This window comes from Notothenia rossii (genome assembly GCF_949606895.1).
Source record: "Notothenia rossii genome assembly, chromosome: 10".
NCBI lineage: Eukaryota > Metazoa > Chordata > Actinopteri > Perciformes > Nototheniidae > Notothenia > Notothenia rossii.
In genome coordinates, this window is record NC_136908.1 from 11,050,447 (window position 1) to 11,066,679 (window position 16,233).

The following is a 16,233-nucleotide window of genomic DNA, read 5'->3' on the forward strand; positions in this document are numbered from 1 at the left end:
AAGTTTAACAAATTGGAAATATTGTCAAGTCATTTCTTTCTCGTTTTCTGATAATGGTGTTGTCACAAGAAATAGTTAATAATATATTCAATTAACTTTTATATACATATTTTAGGGCCCACGTTTTTAAAAGAGAGTGTAGACTCCTCTGTAATCAACCTGATGAGCTCTCTTGATGTAGATATTTTTATTAAAGCCTCTGGGCCGGATTTATGATTTGAAATTATCTAAACCTACCCATTATTACAGATAAGATTTAATGTATTTTAAATGAAGCTATTTTAATTACAAAGCCCCATATATACCGTGTACATATATAAGTACATTCACTAACGCAGCAGAATAACAGCACACTTAATATAGCATAACTACTGTATGCTCTTCATTTATGAAGGTTAACGCATCAGAGGTTGAAAGCTTCCTGGAAGTGAAACATGAGATTTGGTACTGTAAGTGAATACTGCTAAGTGCATGCACTTCAATACTTCTGCTGAGGCCTTTTGTTTGAATGAAGGACTTTTAGAGGGCTGTTATTTCGTGATTTAATTAAGGGTTTTGTGTGATATTCCCACAACAATGTGTAAGTCCACTTGTGTATAGTGTAATGCAAACTAGACACATATTAGGGATAACTTAAAGTCTTACTTAATCTTATTTAGTAAACAAACCCAGGCTCATTATGTCCAAATTAGATGAATTGTGCAAGATGATTTTCCAATTTCCAAATCATTTCATTTCATTTATTTTAATTTCATTAATGTATTCAGTCCCGTGTTCATGACTTCTTTTGGTACCAGTGATTTTAATCCTGAAGTTAAAAGTGTTGTTTATAGTTTTTTCAGGGTTGTAAAGCACTTTACATTACCTTTTATGTATGAACAATGATATGTAAATAAAGTTTAATTTGACAAACTACCATACATTGTATTTTTATAAGCACAACATTATGCTACAGTTCCAAATCTTAATCAAAGACTCTTATTTGGCATTAAAAGTCTTCATTGCACTAAGGCTCCTTATTTTCGAGCAAGCGTTTTTTTTCGGCCTGCCAAACTCAGTGTTTCCAGGCAAACACAGCACAAAGACACATTGAGAAATGTTCCAAATAGCTACGATTAAGAAAAGAAATACTCATTTTAAATCAAAAGGTCTGGTATTTTTCCTCTCATGTTTTGCCTAAGCCCCCTCCCCCCGCCCCCCGCCCGCTTTAGCACGCAACACAAAGTGAGCAGTAAATGAATCAAGGCAGCGCATGCTTCCTGTCTCTGACTCTGCGTATGAAAGTCTCGTATATTCAATTAGCGATAATGTTGAGCAGTCCCATCTCCATCCCTGTGATTAGAGTGAACACAACTCTTTTTGATTCCTTGGATTTTTTGTTTTCACGTCAGTCTGTCTTTCAGAGTGGCAAAATTACAACTGGCTTGAAACAAATCCGATTTTTGTTGTGTTAAAACATTCAGTGTTCCCCTCTCCCTCGACGCTTTGCTTTATGTGCTGTGCAGGGTTCAGCTGCACGGTGACGAGAGGTTGGAGGTCGCAGTGTGGGTGTCTGGAATGACCTTTGACCTCCTCTGACCCGCTGAACAGCAGCCGAACTGAACATCCAACTGGGAGCAGAGAGAAGACCCAGAGGTCAGGAGAAACACTGAGGGAAGCATTTTCATCTTTTCCGACAACTTCATTTTCAGTTTCTTATTTTCCGACTCAATGTATCCTCCCATCACTGAAACTGCATTAGTATTATGTGTAAAAAAAAAAAAGGAATAAGAGAGGAGGAAAAATACTTCTTTTCTCGTTGACACCAGTGTCTTAAGGATTTATGGACCCAGGTTTTAAAAGGTTTCCAAGGCCCAAGGATCATGAAACTCACTCAACAGATAAACGACTGCGTAAACATTCAAATACAGAAGGCGAAAGGAAAACAACAACATGACGGGGACTATGTTGCTATCAGGAATTTTTCATTTTATCTACCAGTTTGTTCTCTGCTTTCCGATGTAAATCTATCAAATTCTCTTCCATTATTTTTTACAAATGTCCTTTCCCCCCCCCCCCACATTATACATCTCTATTTCCAACATCACAGCAGTATTTTATTGCTGCGGCTCAATCGCTCATCTCCACTGTCCACTCATTATTTATATCTCTACACTTGAACGAACCTTAAGCATCTATGATTAGGAAAAACGAAAATACCATAAAATAAACTTATAAGAAATAATGACAGATTTTTCCATCAATTCTAGACTCTCACCCACCCACACACACTCGCACGCACACACACCCCTATCCGAGGGCCCCATATCTTTCCCATCCTCCCACTCTCTCATCAAGAGTCATTTGCTCAGTTTCCTGCCTTCCTCTCCTTCTCCGATTGGTGGATTTCTACACGCCTCTGATTGGTCAGTGTTTTCAGCGCCTCCCCTTGTCAATTACCGTGAGAACACCTCCCCTTTTTGGAGACACTCCTCTTTCTCTGAGGACAGCCTCCTCATCTGACTCTCCACCCCTAATGTTGCTCCTCCTCCTCCTCCTCCTACTCTACAAACACAGAAGTAAGGGTGTTCAGGCGCCCCCTGGTGGACGACATGTTTTACAATGTGTCAAATTATGTTACAAACAGTCTTCTGCACTAAAATCAACACAAGTTTCATTTCCTAAACAAAAGGCTTACAACTGATCTGACATTTGAGTAAAAGCTGAACAGAAACAACATATTTTTGGATGTAAAACCATAGACTGTATATATGATATGAAAATGATATGTAAAACCGATTAGAGACTCTTATAAACAAAAATGTAAAGTATAGATTTGATCATCCAAACCTATAGTTCCATCTAGTGGTCTATGTAAATGTGACAAATATCAGAATAACTCAAATGTGATTTTACATTAACAATGGACAAAAAACAAACATCTAAACAAATTGATTCTTTGGTATTTAATATTGAACAAAGCTTGCACTAATTTAAAAGGTGAGTGAATCAGAGCCTAGGAAAGATTCCACTCTTTTTGAGAACATGCAAGACTGTTCCATTTAAAGTTCCATTTCTTTATTAAATTAAAGAGAAGTATTAGTATTCTTCAAGTCCAAATAGGCTTATCATCGGGTACAGTATATAATAACACTTGTATACCTCTTGACCTGCAAACATGCCCATGTGCTAATGTAATTAAACATTTTGAAACAAGACTTCAACAGTAAATTAGACTCAAAACCTGAGCACGACAGATACATATGTTTTGCAGATCGATAAACTGACTAAAATGAAGAAATATGTGCATTCTCTGTTGTCTGCATGCAGAGCTTTACAAAAAGCAGAGGAGAACAGAGAAGCTGCTCAGGTGCTTCGGGGGGCCACGAATCAGCAAGTTAGAAACTGCTGGTGTCAGGTTAAAACAAAGTTATTTATTTCCTTTTTTTATTCAGGCTTATACTCAAACCACTCAAGGGATTATTAACTTGCTGGAATTCAAACTCATAAAGATATTCACATTATTGTAAGACATGTGAAGCCTGTGTTCATTTTGGTTGTTTTAAGGTCTTGTGATATTTTATGTTCGCCATATTAATGTCAACAGATCCTAAGAAAACACCCAAAACATCAATCCTATTTACAGGAATGGTCTGTGTAGCCAAAGCTTCACAGGTACCTCATAAGAGCTGCATTGTTGTCCTAATAGTATATAGAAACCCTTCAATAAGACACATCATTGCACCAGTTCACATGTTTCACAAGACGTTGTCCACATATATTACATTTTTTGGCCTTTTGCTTTTATTTCTGACCTATTTTACAAGATGTATGCCTTCAGTAGTAACCCATCAGTTAGACACTAAGAGAGACCGACTCAAATATTATTTTCTTTGGTCCTTTTTTTTTAGACTTGGTGACAGAAACACAAATATAAAACATTGTCCTTTAAGGAATATTCTGTCTTATCCGGGTTTTTGTGGAGTTTTGCTACCTGTCGTAAAAAGGAAACTAATCAGGATAATTTATTGTCTTTTCCCGAGATGCTTTCAATGGGGTGGAGGGGTTCAAATGCTGCTTACGGACCCCAAAACGCCTGGGCCTCTGCATGTGCAGCAGGTTAAATGCTTTAACATAAAACGTTCTGTCTTTGTGAGGACAGAAAGATACAGTAACACTTCCTGTCTTTCTTCTTAACCTCCAATAGGCCCAAAGTTTTCCTTATGTCACTCCTGGTATTGGATGTGAGAGACACGAATCCATCACCTCTCCCTACAATCAAAACAACGCAACACAGCCGACCACATGTGCGAGTGTGTGTGTCTGTCTGCCTGGCGTCAGTGTGTCTTCTCATACATCATAATGCTGTGATTCCGCAGAAATGGATTTGATCATTGATAAAACTATAGCCCGTCACTAGAGCTTGATGAATGTGTCTCCTCGCTGAGTGTACGGGCATGTAAAGCGTTGTGATGATGACCCGGCTGATGTCTAAGTGAGGGGGAAGATAAAACCGAACATAAATCAGCTCAGCAGGGGGATAACAGCACATTCCCACAAATCATCCCAGGAATCCGAGGGTGTCCTGGTCCTAGAGAGGAATTCTGGGAAGGCTGCCAGATCCCAGTCAGACAGAGAGAGAGAGGTGCTTCTTCTTCTTCTTCTTCTTTGGATCTACCTATTTGTACCTTTTCCCTATAGTTTTCATCTGTATGCCTGATTAGTTTTCCTGAAGTTAACAAAATAATTCATTATTGTTTTAGACATTTCAGGAAACCGTAAGCCACCTCAACCACGGGTGCACAATGAGTCAAACGCATGTTATACTGTAAGTGGGAGGTTCGAGGCGTTTTAAATCAAACCTGTAGGGCAGTATTTCTTTCAAAGAAGCGGCGTCTGTTTTCAAGCAAGTGGACAGCATAGAAGCAAAGAGGAGGGGAGGGAGAGGAGGCCCAAAAGGACGAAAATGGAAAGATGAAAAGGCCGCCGGGGTGGCGAGGGATGCACATTAAAAACATTAAGAAGAGAGAATTACAGTGTCCGAGAACAAGGTCTTTGAGGGAGTGCTCTGTGAAAGAACAAAGGGAGAGCTCGCGGTATAGGGAAGCCTTCTACGGATAAGACTCTGGATAAGTGTCAGAGACAGGATCGTAAATCTAGAACCCCATAGTCTGCAAGCTGGGGCCGGGGGTCAGGGAGGGAGAGCACAAAGAGAGAGGCTGGGGAGAGGTGGGAGGTAAATGATAATACGGAAAGATAGACTGAAACCATAGCAATAAAAAAACATCTTAAGGATGATACTGAATCACTGAAACCAGATGACTGGGATACTCTTCCACTGGCCCGCTGTGCTAAAGGTGAGACAGGACATGGCAACAAGGCAAATGGAAACAATGTCAGGGTCATGACCATAGTCATGACGCATGGATCAAATGAAAGTTCCCTGTGCGCTGTCATTATCAACCTGTGTTTCACACCAAGCATTCCTCACATTCTGTCTGCCAAGGATGCAAACACAGCTCCGGTGAGTCATCGGTTGCCTCTTAATACAATTATTGGCACATTCAGGAACAGGAATGGTGAGTGACGTCGACCCCACGCCTGTTGCCGAAAGCTGTTGTCCAACGGTTGCTAGATACTTACGTTTCCATAGAGGCTTAGGCTGCATTTTGTGAACAATGTGTAATGTGACACACGTGCATTTTGGGTATTTTCTAGTGTTTATTAAGTATGACGTATAAGACATCCTTTATTTGAAGAAGAAAGCTGGTGATATTGTATATTTTTGATATTGACTACAAATCCTACAATCGTACATTGAGTCTATCTCTCTATACTTTCGACCCCCATGTGCACATCTTTGAAGCGAATCATCAATATGTATTATTAATAGTAAAAATGGTTAAGCGATCTTTATGTATTGTAATATATGGTTGTGCAAAAGGAGGTATCATTAAAGGTGGGGTAGGTAATTCACTTCAGAAACACTTTTTGTTATATTCCATGGAATGCTCTTAACATCCCGATAGCAATGTACATTAAATGCTTTGACAATAATTACATTAAAAAATGTCATCTGTGGAAGCCGTGGTACTGTAAAAAGCACGACCAATCATTTTAGCCGGCCCGGCTAAAATAACTGGATGGCCTACCTGCCTGTCAGCCTTCCATCTGTGCACAAACTTATCTCATGCCCTCATTGGTCATGTGCGCGTTCGTGTGTGTTGGAGGAGGGGCTCTGTAAGGAAGTCTGAAGGAAGGGGCAGATTTTTTTCGGTTGTGTACTTTCAAATTCTAGCGCACTCGAGCTGGTTTCTCCATTCTTACCTACCCTACCTTTAAGAGTTTTGAAAGATGTATGTCTTCAGTAGTGGCAAATGCGCTCTGGGCTGAGGGACACAGGCTGCTATATTATTGAGGGATGGGCTTCTTTATCGTTTTATTTATTTATGTATTTATTTTTGCTCTACTGTGTGTCGAAAATACCAGAAATATCACCAGCTTTGTCATATAAGTATTATTATATCTTATGGGTCACTATGGAAAAATACTGGACTCTATAATACTGGTGTACTAGCCAAAGCGAGTCTTCAACCTTTAGTCTTATTTCCACTGTATTAATTACAAATTACAGTTTGTGTGCAGCTCTTCATTAACTTAGTAATAACTTCAATGATAAGGAAAAATAAGCTGTTAAAGTATCCAAATCTTTCAAATTAAATTATGGCAAAAAAAGGGTTAAAGGAAATGTTAGATTACAATTGTTATATTCTAATTGCAATTGTTTGAGGCAAAAAAGAGGAAATAACTGAATGAATCAAAAACAGAGAGCTCAAATTTCTCCAAACATAAAAGAAAACTCGGACACATCCACTTGTGAACCTGTCTCCTTCAAAGCAGCTTGCTATAGTCTCTAATTGACGTTGCCACATAATGAGTAGAGCTTGTAGTAAAGGGAAAAATAGAACCTTTATATCGAACAACACACCCTTTATCACGTGTATTGAATGTGAGTTGGCCATTTCCATAAGATGCCTGTGTTTAGTTTCCTTCCCCTCTGCCAACAGGTTCATTCAGCAGCCTAATGAGGACATAAATGCCTTTCCAAATATATTCTTCATAGCTGGAAGATTATTAAAGCAGGAATTTACTCAATTTAAATGAGGCGGAAGGTATTAGTGTATGTGCGTAAGTGTGTGCGTGTGCGTGTGCGTGTGCGTGTGCGTGTGCGTGTGCGTGTGCGTGTGTGTGTGTGTGTGTGTGTGTGTGTGTGTGTGTGTGTGTGTGTGTGTGTGTGTGTGTGTCTCTCTACAACATGCGACAGGTGACGTACAGTTCAGGGGTCTTTAATAACTGTGGTCAGAGGGGTCCTCGGACAACATGTCTCCTGCTGTTAACATGCTGACTGTAGTGCTGCTCCTGATGCTCGGGGCGTCTGACTTGCAGGTACACGGGACATTCATCAACAGGGATAAGACTTTGCTGAGCAGCGACTATGGAAGACACAGTGTGAGGAAACAGCAACAGGTAAGGACTATCCAATGATGCTTATTCAATTAGTCCTTTTAAGTTTCCCTTTATAGATCAAATGTAAGTAGATTAATTAATTTTCAATTGGCACTTGTCATTTTTCAAACAAATATGCCACATGTTATGTGTTATTGAAGCTTATCAAATGTAAGGATTTCCTACTTTCATTTGTCATATAGGATTATAAATTGAGCATTTATGTGTTTTGGACAGCTCCACTTTCTGTACTACAACTTTCAAGATCGAAAAAATTACAATTGATTCCAACTATTTAAAGCAGTGTCACATATCTTTTACAAGAAAATGTGTAAATGGATCACTCATGTTCACGTACATGATGGTGTTGGTTTTGATTATACTGTGTATGAAATAATAATGGGAAATTATATGATCCAACCTAGAGAAAATATGAGTGGTCAAAACTAATTCTGAAACAAATAATTGTGGTAATAAACTATACTGTTGTCTTATGTCAAAGATGAACCTAAGATGACTTGTTTAAAATATGTATGTCTCCAACCAACTGTCTAAACACCTAAGATATTGCCGTGATCATTATTTATACAACAAAAAAAAAACAAATCCTCATCATATGAGAAGATGGAACCAGCAATGTGTCATATTTGTTTAAAACTTTACAGAAAAATATGAAATTATCAGGAAACTAGTTGACTAATGAGCTAGTAATCGACAACATTCATGAACATATTCTTTAAAGGTCCCATGTCATGCTTTTCCGGTTATTACCCGTCCCCTTGTGTGTTATGAAGGTTTTTCTGCATGTAAACGGTCTGCAGAGTCACAAACCCTCAAAGTACACCCTGTAGCGAGTAAAACTCTAACACAGAAAAGACCTGTCTATGCTGCCCCAGAACGCCTCGTTGGGGATATTTCTTTTTCGTCCAGTGTACAGTGACGTGCCCATACCCAAATGGACCCATTGTTCCAAATGGACCAATCTGCAGAGCCATTACGTTACGTCCGCGGAGCTGTTACGTTCCTTCCTCACACACACACAATCACACTCAGCTGCAGCTCCGCCGATTTCTTCTCCCTGAGACGGCGGGACAGGGTGAGGCTGTGAGTCGATGCGTGAGCACACACACAAACTCCCAGCCAGGCTGCGGGTGTGTGTGTGTTCGGGCTGGGATTCGCTGTGTCTTGCTGTCTCGCAGACGGCCACTGGGCTCAAAGGGAGGGGGGGGGGGGGGGGGCTGGAGCTCCAACAAGCCGTTTAGGACAGAGAGTGCATACACATACTATACAGAGGTGCTGTATGAGAAACCAATGTGATTTTGGAAAATTGCACAATATAAATCTATTTTAGTACACCTCAGCAATGGAATTATGACCAGTAGGAATGGCCATGGCATGGTACCTTTAAATCAGACTGATTCTGACTTCCACATGTTTTTGTTTCCAGACAAAAAGTGACATTCGCAAGAGTTTGGATCTGGAGAGCTACAAAGTGCACGTGAACCCGACCACCAGCAGAATCAGCCTCCCGGCCATCATCAAGCTCCACCCCCCCACAGCCATACCTTTCCACCTGCACGCCAACATGCCCATGCGTTTCGGCAGGGAGAACTCGCCTGGTGATGAAAATACCAACCTGCCCCAGAGGTTTGGGCGCTCCTGGGACCTGTGTGCCGAGTGCCGTGAGGTCCGAGGAGCACAGCTGCCCCAGAGGTTTGGGCGTTCCTGGGACCTGTGTGCCGAGTGCCGTGAGGACCGAGAAGCACAGCTGCCCCAGAGGTTTGGGCGCTCCTGGGACCTGTGTGCCGAGTGCCTTGAGGACCAAGAAGCACAGCTGCCCCAGAGGTTTGGGAGAGGCAGTCCCTTCTGGAGCCTTCTGAGGACAATGACCAAAGCACAGATATTAAACGCTGGCTTGCAATGGTGGGTGCAACTTTTAACCCCTTTATTTCCAAATAAATGTACCATGACTGTGACTTTTGTTTGCTAAAAACGTTGTGTTCTCTTCCCACAGGGCGGAAGTGTTTGACTTTACAACCAGCTCAGAAGAGTTGCAAGGAAAGACCTTTAAAGGGATGAAAAGGGGTTTTGACAAGCCAACAGGGTCTATATAACTTGTAAATATCACTAGTGTTTTTTTGTACAGTCAGAATGATAAATATCAAAGGTTACAGAATAGATAAGCATGTTGAAATATTCCAATGTACGAGTCATTCTAAAGTTATATTACTGTGACATCATAATAAAAGTTTCAAGCGAGTGGTTTGGGTTTTATTGGGTTTATAATTATTTGGGAAATCAGATTGATGGGGGGGTGCTTCTAATGGAAATCAAAACAAACTTTATTTTAATTTCTTTCAAAAGATTTAAAACATAGAGGATTTTTAATTTTTTATTATGTTATACATATTCATTAAAATTTGTTTTCATATTTTTAATCAAGCAGGCTGCAGACGTATTTGAAGTTGCTTTTAAATGATATGATCATAACAAGCCAATACAATCCAATCCACTTTATTTATATAGCACATATTAAAAACAGAGGGTTTACCGAAGTGCTTCACAGCAAACATAACATAATAAAATATAATATTACAATAATAGATCAAAGGCTCACAAGAATAGATAAAAGGCACATAAAGCATAATAAAAGCATAAAAATCGATAAGACTGACTCGAAACCGAGGGACAATAGATGGGTCTTCAGGCGGGACTTAAAAGTTTGAAGCCTTCTGAAGATCACCTTTAAAACAGTGTGTGTGTGTGTGTGTGTGTGTGTGTGTGTGTGTGTGTGTGTGTGTGTGTGTGTGTGTGTGTGTGTGTGTGTGTGTGTGTGTGTGTGTGTGTGTGTGTCAGCAGTGACTGACCACTAGAGGGAGACACACATTAGTTTAGTGTCTCAACAGAGAATTATATTAACTCAAGGGGTTACAAACAAACAAACCAACAAACACAATAGCGTTTAAACAGCTCTTCAAAGGACCAAATGGTAGGATTTGGAAAATATAGCCTTTTATGTTTACCTTTCTCCTTTAGAGAGAAGCCAATAAAGGGGCCAGTTCCCAGATGACACCCCTTTTAGTCCCTTATCTGTGCCATGTTCCTGTCAGCATCCAAACATCACCTCTTTCTGAATTCCTGCTCTTTCTGAATCCCTGCTCTTTCTTTGACAAAATAACTGGATCTGAATGTAAATCTTCTTCACAGCACACACGTGTCAGGACCATAGACTGGACAGGAAGAGCACCAGTGTATTGACATTGACAATGGCTGCATTCTTCTTAGGTGTGTCATTTCTAACACCCTGGTAATTATTGTGGCTCATTAATATGGCTGCGCCTATAAGACACCTGAATGGAAAAGGCATAATTATCGAGAATATGACTATACGCATAACAGCAGATATTGAGACTAATTTCAGCAGGAAAATCACGTTGTTGCTAATCCTAATTACTGTGATATGTCAAAAATATGAATGTGAAAAATTCATTAAATCAGCGCCCATGTTCATTGTGAAGGAACATGTTCAATAAGCCGTGCTCTTATACAACAGGTTTGTTATGAGTCACTATTATACTTTGTACTGCTTGGAGATATATATGAATATGACATTTTTTTATTTTGTAACAGTCATTGTCCTTTGACATCCAAATGGAAACTGTTGAATATTGACAACAATATTTGTATAAAACATAAAAAGTACTACATTCTATTAGAAAAAAGAGGTACTTGTCCATGAGTGTTATACAATGCTGCATACATTTTGAGTCAATGGGTCACTATATGACATTTTGTTAAGTATTGAGACTTTTCAACAAAGAAACTTTTGAATTTCATAACAGTATACATGTAAAGTAAAACATTTACTAAAATACATTACATAAAAAAGAGGTGTCTTCTAATTGTCAAGTGTAGTAATACAGTTCTGCAATGATTTGAATCACAATGTATCGTGACGTGAACGTTTTGAAAATAAAACATGACTTTTCAATAAAAAACTGCAGAATTGTCATTAAAAAAATTATCTTTGTAAAATCAAATCATGACACTTCAGTTATGGGCAACTTAGCATGGCAGAAGACATTTTGATCAAATCTCCAACATGAAACTTACTTCAGCCCGGTCTAGTTCTACTGGTTTACTTTTTGGTGCATTATTGTGGTTTAAACCACAGTAAAGTCCTAAATCAAATTATCACGTGTCTCATAATCTCTGTAATGCACTTTAAAGTAATTGTTCACTCTCTAATTTACATTGATATCAATAACGCCAGCTGGAACTGCTACCCCCGCGACCCGACCACGGATAAGCGGGAGAAGATGGATGGATGGATGGATCAATAATGCCTTTTTTCACAACAGGTATGTGCAGGGCCATCCCTCCCTGCAGGCTGCATGGGGCCTCACATTGCGCAGGGGGCCTTGCGCAGGGGGCTTCGGCTTATGAGCTCGGCTTGTGCGCAATTCTCAGCGCAGTTCTCCTCGCAATTTCCACATTTCATGGTGATGCTCCGCCTCTCCCCTTAACTCCTAACAGTCATCATCATGTCAACCACGACACAGAGAAATACTGATAGAAATGTGTGTGTAGTTGTTGATAAATTGCTGACAGAGGGAACTACATTTGAATACAGATTTAAGAAATATCAGTTTTTGAGCAGGTAATAAGCATGTTTTGTCTTGACTATATTACAACTACATTATAATAAAATAATATAGTATTTATATTATTGAATTGATTATGATTATTATTGTTAGTAGAAGTACTTTATTTGCATTAATTATATTTTAATCGTTTGAGGCTAGTATTTGGCAGGGAATGCAGACGTATTCACCTGAAAACGCATACTGAACGACATACATCCACATTTACCATTTACCTCACTGTATAAAAAAGTAACTGTGTTGATAATAATAATAATAATAATAATAATAATAATAATAATAATAATAATAATAATAATAATAATAATAATAATAATAATAAAAAGGAATTATATTTGCAAAGTAGGCCTACTTTGTTTCCCAATAAAATGTGTTCAATCCTGTCGGTTGGGGGGGGCTCATCTCACAATGGTGCTTGGGGCCCCAAGTTGGCCAGGGACGGCCCTGGGTATGTGTTCCCCATACATTGCAAACGACACACCTCACCTGCCTTCAGATGGGTGTGACCGACATTCTGAAGCTGCCTCTTCACTGAGTTGCGCAACGAGTTTATCATAAAGTTGTATCACTGCTTATTCAATCCGACCCAACAGCTCCCTTCCTAAATTTGGGAGCAGATCCGGTCGTGTACTTATTTGAGTAGTTTAAAAGGGAAAACAGCTAGAAACTTTAGCAAACAACAATCACATTCTTTGGAAAGAGGAGGAGGTCCTTGAACTACACACAGCACTATTTGGTAGACTACGGTAAAATCTCTAACTTTTTGTTACGTTATCTTGTTTGTTGTATTTTCACGTCTTCCTCCGGTAAAAACAACATGTCTGTGCTGAATTATGTTGTCGTCGCGTTTTACCACGCAGTTTCATGTTTGCAATAGTTAAAAGAAAAAAAAAGATATAGGCTATAAGCGATCTTTTTCATTCAGGCTAACTAGCAGTTTTAGCTTGACCTACTTTCTACAGCATAGGTCTGTCTTTTTCGACATAATAACATAACAATAATGTAGCCTACTAGGATTTCCAAAACAACCCGTAAGTAACCCGTAACCCGTAAGTGTGAGGGTTATTAAACTACCAATATGCCCCAGGCAACATTGTTTCATAAATAATTTCGGACTCCATATTAATTCCACTCTCACATTTTGAATCACTAGTGTTTTTACCCTCAGTGCTCCTGACTGTAACTCTCATTGTTTGCCACCATTTCCTCTCCTCCCAGCTCCTGGTCATGGGGGACATCAACAAAGGGAAGAAGGTGTTTGTTCAGAAATGCTCCCAGTGTCACACAGTGACAGAGGGGGGGCGTCACAAGGTGGGACCCAACCTGTGGGGTCTGTTTGGGAGGAAGACAGGACAGGCATCCGGCTTCAAGTACACACAGGCCAACATCGACAAAGGTAAGGATCAAAAGCTCATACAGACCAAACTCTAACCAGCCAAAGAGGAATTATCTATATAACAATGCACCCCAGTATAGCAAGCATTAAGCAATGTTTCTAACCACCCCACACTTTTACTATAAAGTTTACCCAAACATTTTAATCCAGTGTTTACTTGTTTGTATATCTTTGACAAAAGTAGGCTACATTTTAGGATGTATGGTTGTTAATCTTAAACCATAAAACATTACATTAAACATGTTTACCAGTGAATACATTCTAACAAAAGTGTTGTTTTGCACTTCAATAATGTTTTATTTAACCAGGTCTATGTCATGATGTTAAAACCACCATGGCAACCTACCAAACTGTTCTCTAACAGTGTTGAAAGGAAAGACAGAGAAAGCATATCAACTGTACTATTTAGCACAATTTCTGATGATTTCTTTAGTGCTTTAACTCATCCAGTGCATGGCAGTGTTCCTGAGAAACAGTTGTGCTTGCTGTCCTCTATTAGTGGATTAATTGTTCCTGCTGCAATGAAACTTTATATTGTATGTATATAAAGTTGCATTGTCAGTACAACTTCCTATAATTGCCAAAAACCCATGCACCTAACTGAGGGCCCTTCGAGTTCATTCATTGGCCCAGATTCCACAAGTAAGCTGTCTAGCCCTTTTGACACGCCTTCATAAGTCTTACATCAGCGATCATAGTGTAATCATCTGATCGTTTTACTTTAACTCAGAATTATAATTTGGTTTAAACATGGTATCAAATTCTGTCTCTCCTTTGTCCCATGAATACAACATATCAATATGCATCTGCATGTTTTATATGTGTAGAAATGATCTCACAAAGTTATTCTACAGAGCTGAACAAACAATTATCTTCTTTGTCAAATATTCAATCTCAAATATTTTTCTGGATTATTCGATTAACCTATAAAATGTAAGACAATTGTGAATGTCTTTACATTTTGTCAGTATAAAACCCCAACAAATATTAAGTTTAATCATATGATTAAAGTATATTTGAACAATAAATGGATTAGCGAAATAGTTTGAAAGTATTTTCCTGTCAATCGACTAATCGTCACAGCTCTAGCTGAGAAGCAGCTTGGTCCTTTCTCTACCTGACGATAAGAGCAGCAAGTCTGAACAGGCAGACTCGCTCTAAAAACTGCTCTAACACTAGGTCATAAAACCTAAAAACAGTTATCAGATGTGTGAGAAAGCAGCTTTTTCATACTTATGCAAAACATGTTGTTTAATTTGTGTGTTTGTTTTGTAGGCATCATATGGGATGAGGAAACCCTGGAAATCTACCTTCAAAACCCTAAGAAGTACATTCCTGGTACCAAGATGATCTTCAGTGGGATCAAAAAGAAAAGGGAAAGAGTGGATATTATAGCGTATCTAAAGGACTCCACCTCTGATTAAACTGACAAACAAAACACACACACACAGCTGTGGACAGAAGCACTGTACATTTAGGAGAAACAATAGAGTGTATTCTTTGTTTTAAAGTATAGTTAGAGTTATCTTTCTACATTTTGTTACATTACAACATTGCTCCCACACAGCTTTTGTGTGAGACTGTTTTTAATTATCGTATGAGTCAGCCTTCGTGTGTTTTCCAGACATTTCTCAGTCGAGGCTTCTTAAAGAGGCAGACTTCCTTTGGGACTTTCGGAAAACAGTTGTTTACCATTTACTACTGCTCGCACAAACTCTGCATGTTTGCCACTTTAACTCTCGCTGTACTGTTGACAGCTCATGTTCAGGTCTATTTTTCTATTATATTTTGTTTACTACTTGTAGAGCTTTTCTCTAAAGTCTCAAGACTTTGAAAAACTGTTTGACGGTGCTGGATTGTATTATATTTCTTATTTTTAAGCTACTTGGTGTGGTTACTTTTACGAGAGCTGCACTTTAATATGAGTGTGTTTTGTATTCATTCACTTATGAATGAATGTGTTTCTGACTTAAGAAATGGAATGTTAAACTGATTTGTCATTTATATAAACAGCCATTATTTGGTTTAAATAAAATGTACAGTACTTACAATTGGCCTAATAATGACTTGTTGAATGAGGTCAATCCAAATTGCTTCAATTATGTCCCAAGTTGCTTTTCTTTACTCTATTTGTACTTTTCTAGACAATAGCTTGACCTTGACTTGAATAAATGAATTCGGCAATACAATATTTCTACTTGAGTCAGTGATTCCAGGGGGAAATACATGATCCCTTTATTGTTTCCTTCCACTTAGAATGCACTAACATAAAGGTGGTCCAATGTCAGAACAATTATTACAAAGACATAAACATAGTTATAAATAAGATAAGATAATAAGATGTACTTATTTGCGTTGCAGCAGCATAAAAAGACAAGGCATTGTACATTAGAGAAATTAAAAGACTAGAAATAAACAATTCAAAATGTAAACATCTCTAAAAGAAATAAAATAGCATTACAAATGTAGAAAATATACATGTTGAAATACACATTTACAGTAAGTACAAATAATCCAGTTATTGTTTCCAAAAAATAGAGGAAACATACCGGACAGAGATTGTGTAGTTAAAAAAGAACCCTACCCTATGTCAGTTTCACTCATCTATTTTAAGAGTTGTATAAGAATAATAAGTCAATAATGTAGGGCAAAGTTAAGGGATATTGACTTTTCCTATTATTTCTGCCA

At 38.6% G+C, this 16,233-nt stretch overlaps 2 protein-coding genes across 3 annotated transcripts; both read left to right on the forward strand.

Annotated features, from left to right (window-relative positions):
* Positions 1-7,359: 7,359 nt before the first annotated feature.
* On the forward strand, positions 7,360-9,646 carry npvf (neuropeptide VF precursor; the record flags this gene model as incomplete). The annotated part of the gene is made up of 3 exons (XM_079654645.1): positions 7,360-7,506; positions 8,933-9,408; positions 9,500-9,646. 3 exons carry the CDS (start codon positions 7,360-7,362, stop codon positions 9,597-9,599), a joined length of 723 nt encoding a protein of 240 aa, XP_079510771.1. The 3' UTR covers positions 9,600-9,646.
* A 2,980-nt stretch (positions 9,647-12,626) lies between these two features.
* LOC307021531 (cytochrome c-a-like) lies at positions 12,627-15,734 on the forward strand. Of its 2 annotated transcripts, none has more exons than XM_079653737.1 (3): positions 12,627-12,885; positions 13,368-13,545; positions 14,821-15,734. In XM_079653737.1, exons 2-3 carry the CDS (start codon positions 13,377-13,379, stop codon positions 14,967-14,969), a joined length of 318 nt encoding a protein of 105 aa, XP_079509863.1. In that variant the 5' UTR covers positions 12,627-12,885; positions 13,368-13,376; the 3' UTR covers positions 14,970-15,734. The 2 variants fall into 2 exon arrangements, with proteins under 2 accessions (XP_079509863.1, XP_079509862.1); XM_079653736.1 differs by having other exon boundaries at positions 12,630-12,895.
* The last annotated feature ends 499 nt before the right edge of the window (positions 15,735-16,233 follow it).

Bases quoted from the DNA above. Each gene is read 5' to 3' on its own strand.
- LOC307021531 (XM_079653737.1), top strand. From the start codon at position 13,377: ATGGGGGACATCAACAAAGGGAAGAAGGTGTTTGTTCAGAAATGCTCC. The intron at 13,546-14,820 runs GTAAGGATCAAA...TTTGTTTTGTAG, and splicing joins ACAGGCCAACATCGACAAAG to GCATCATATGGGATGAGGAA.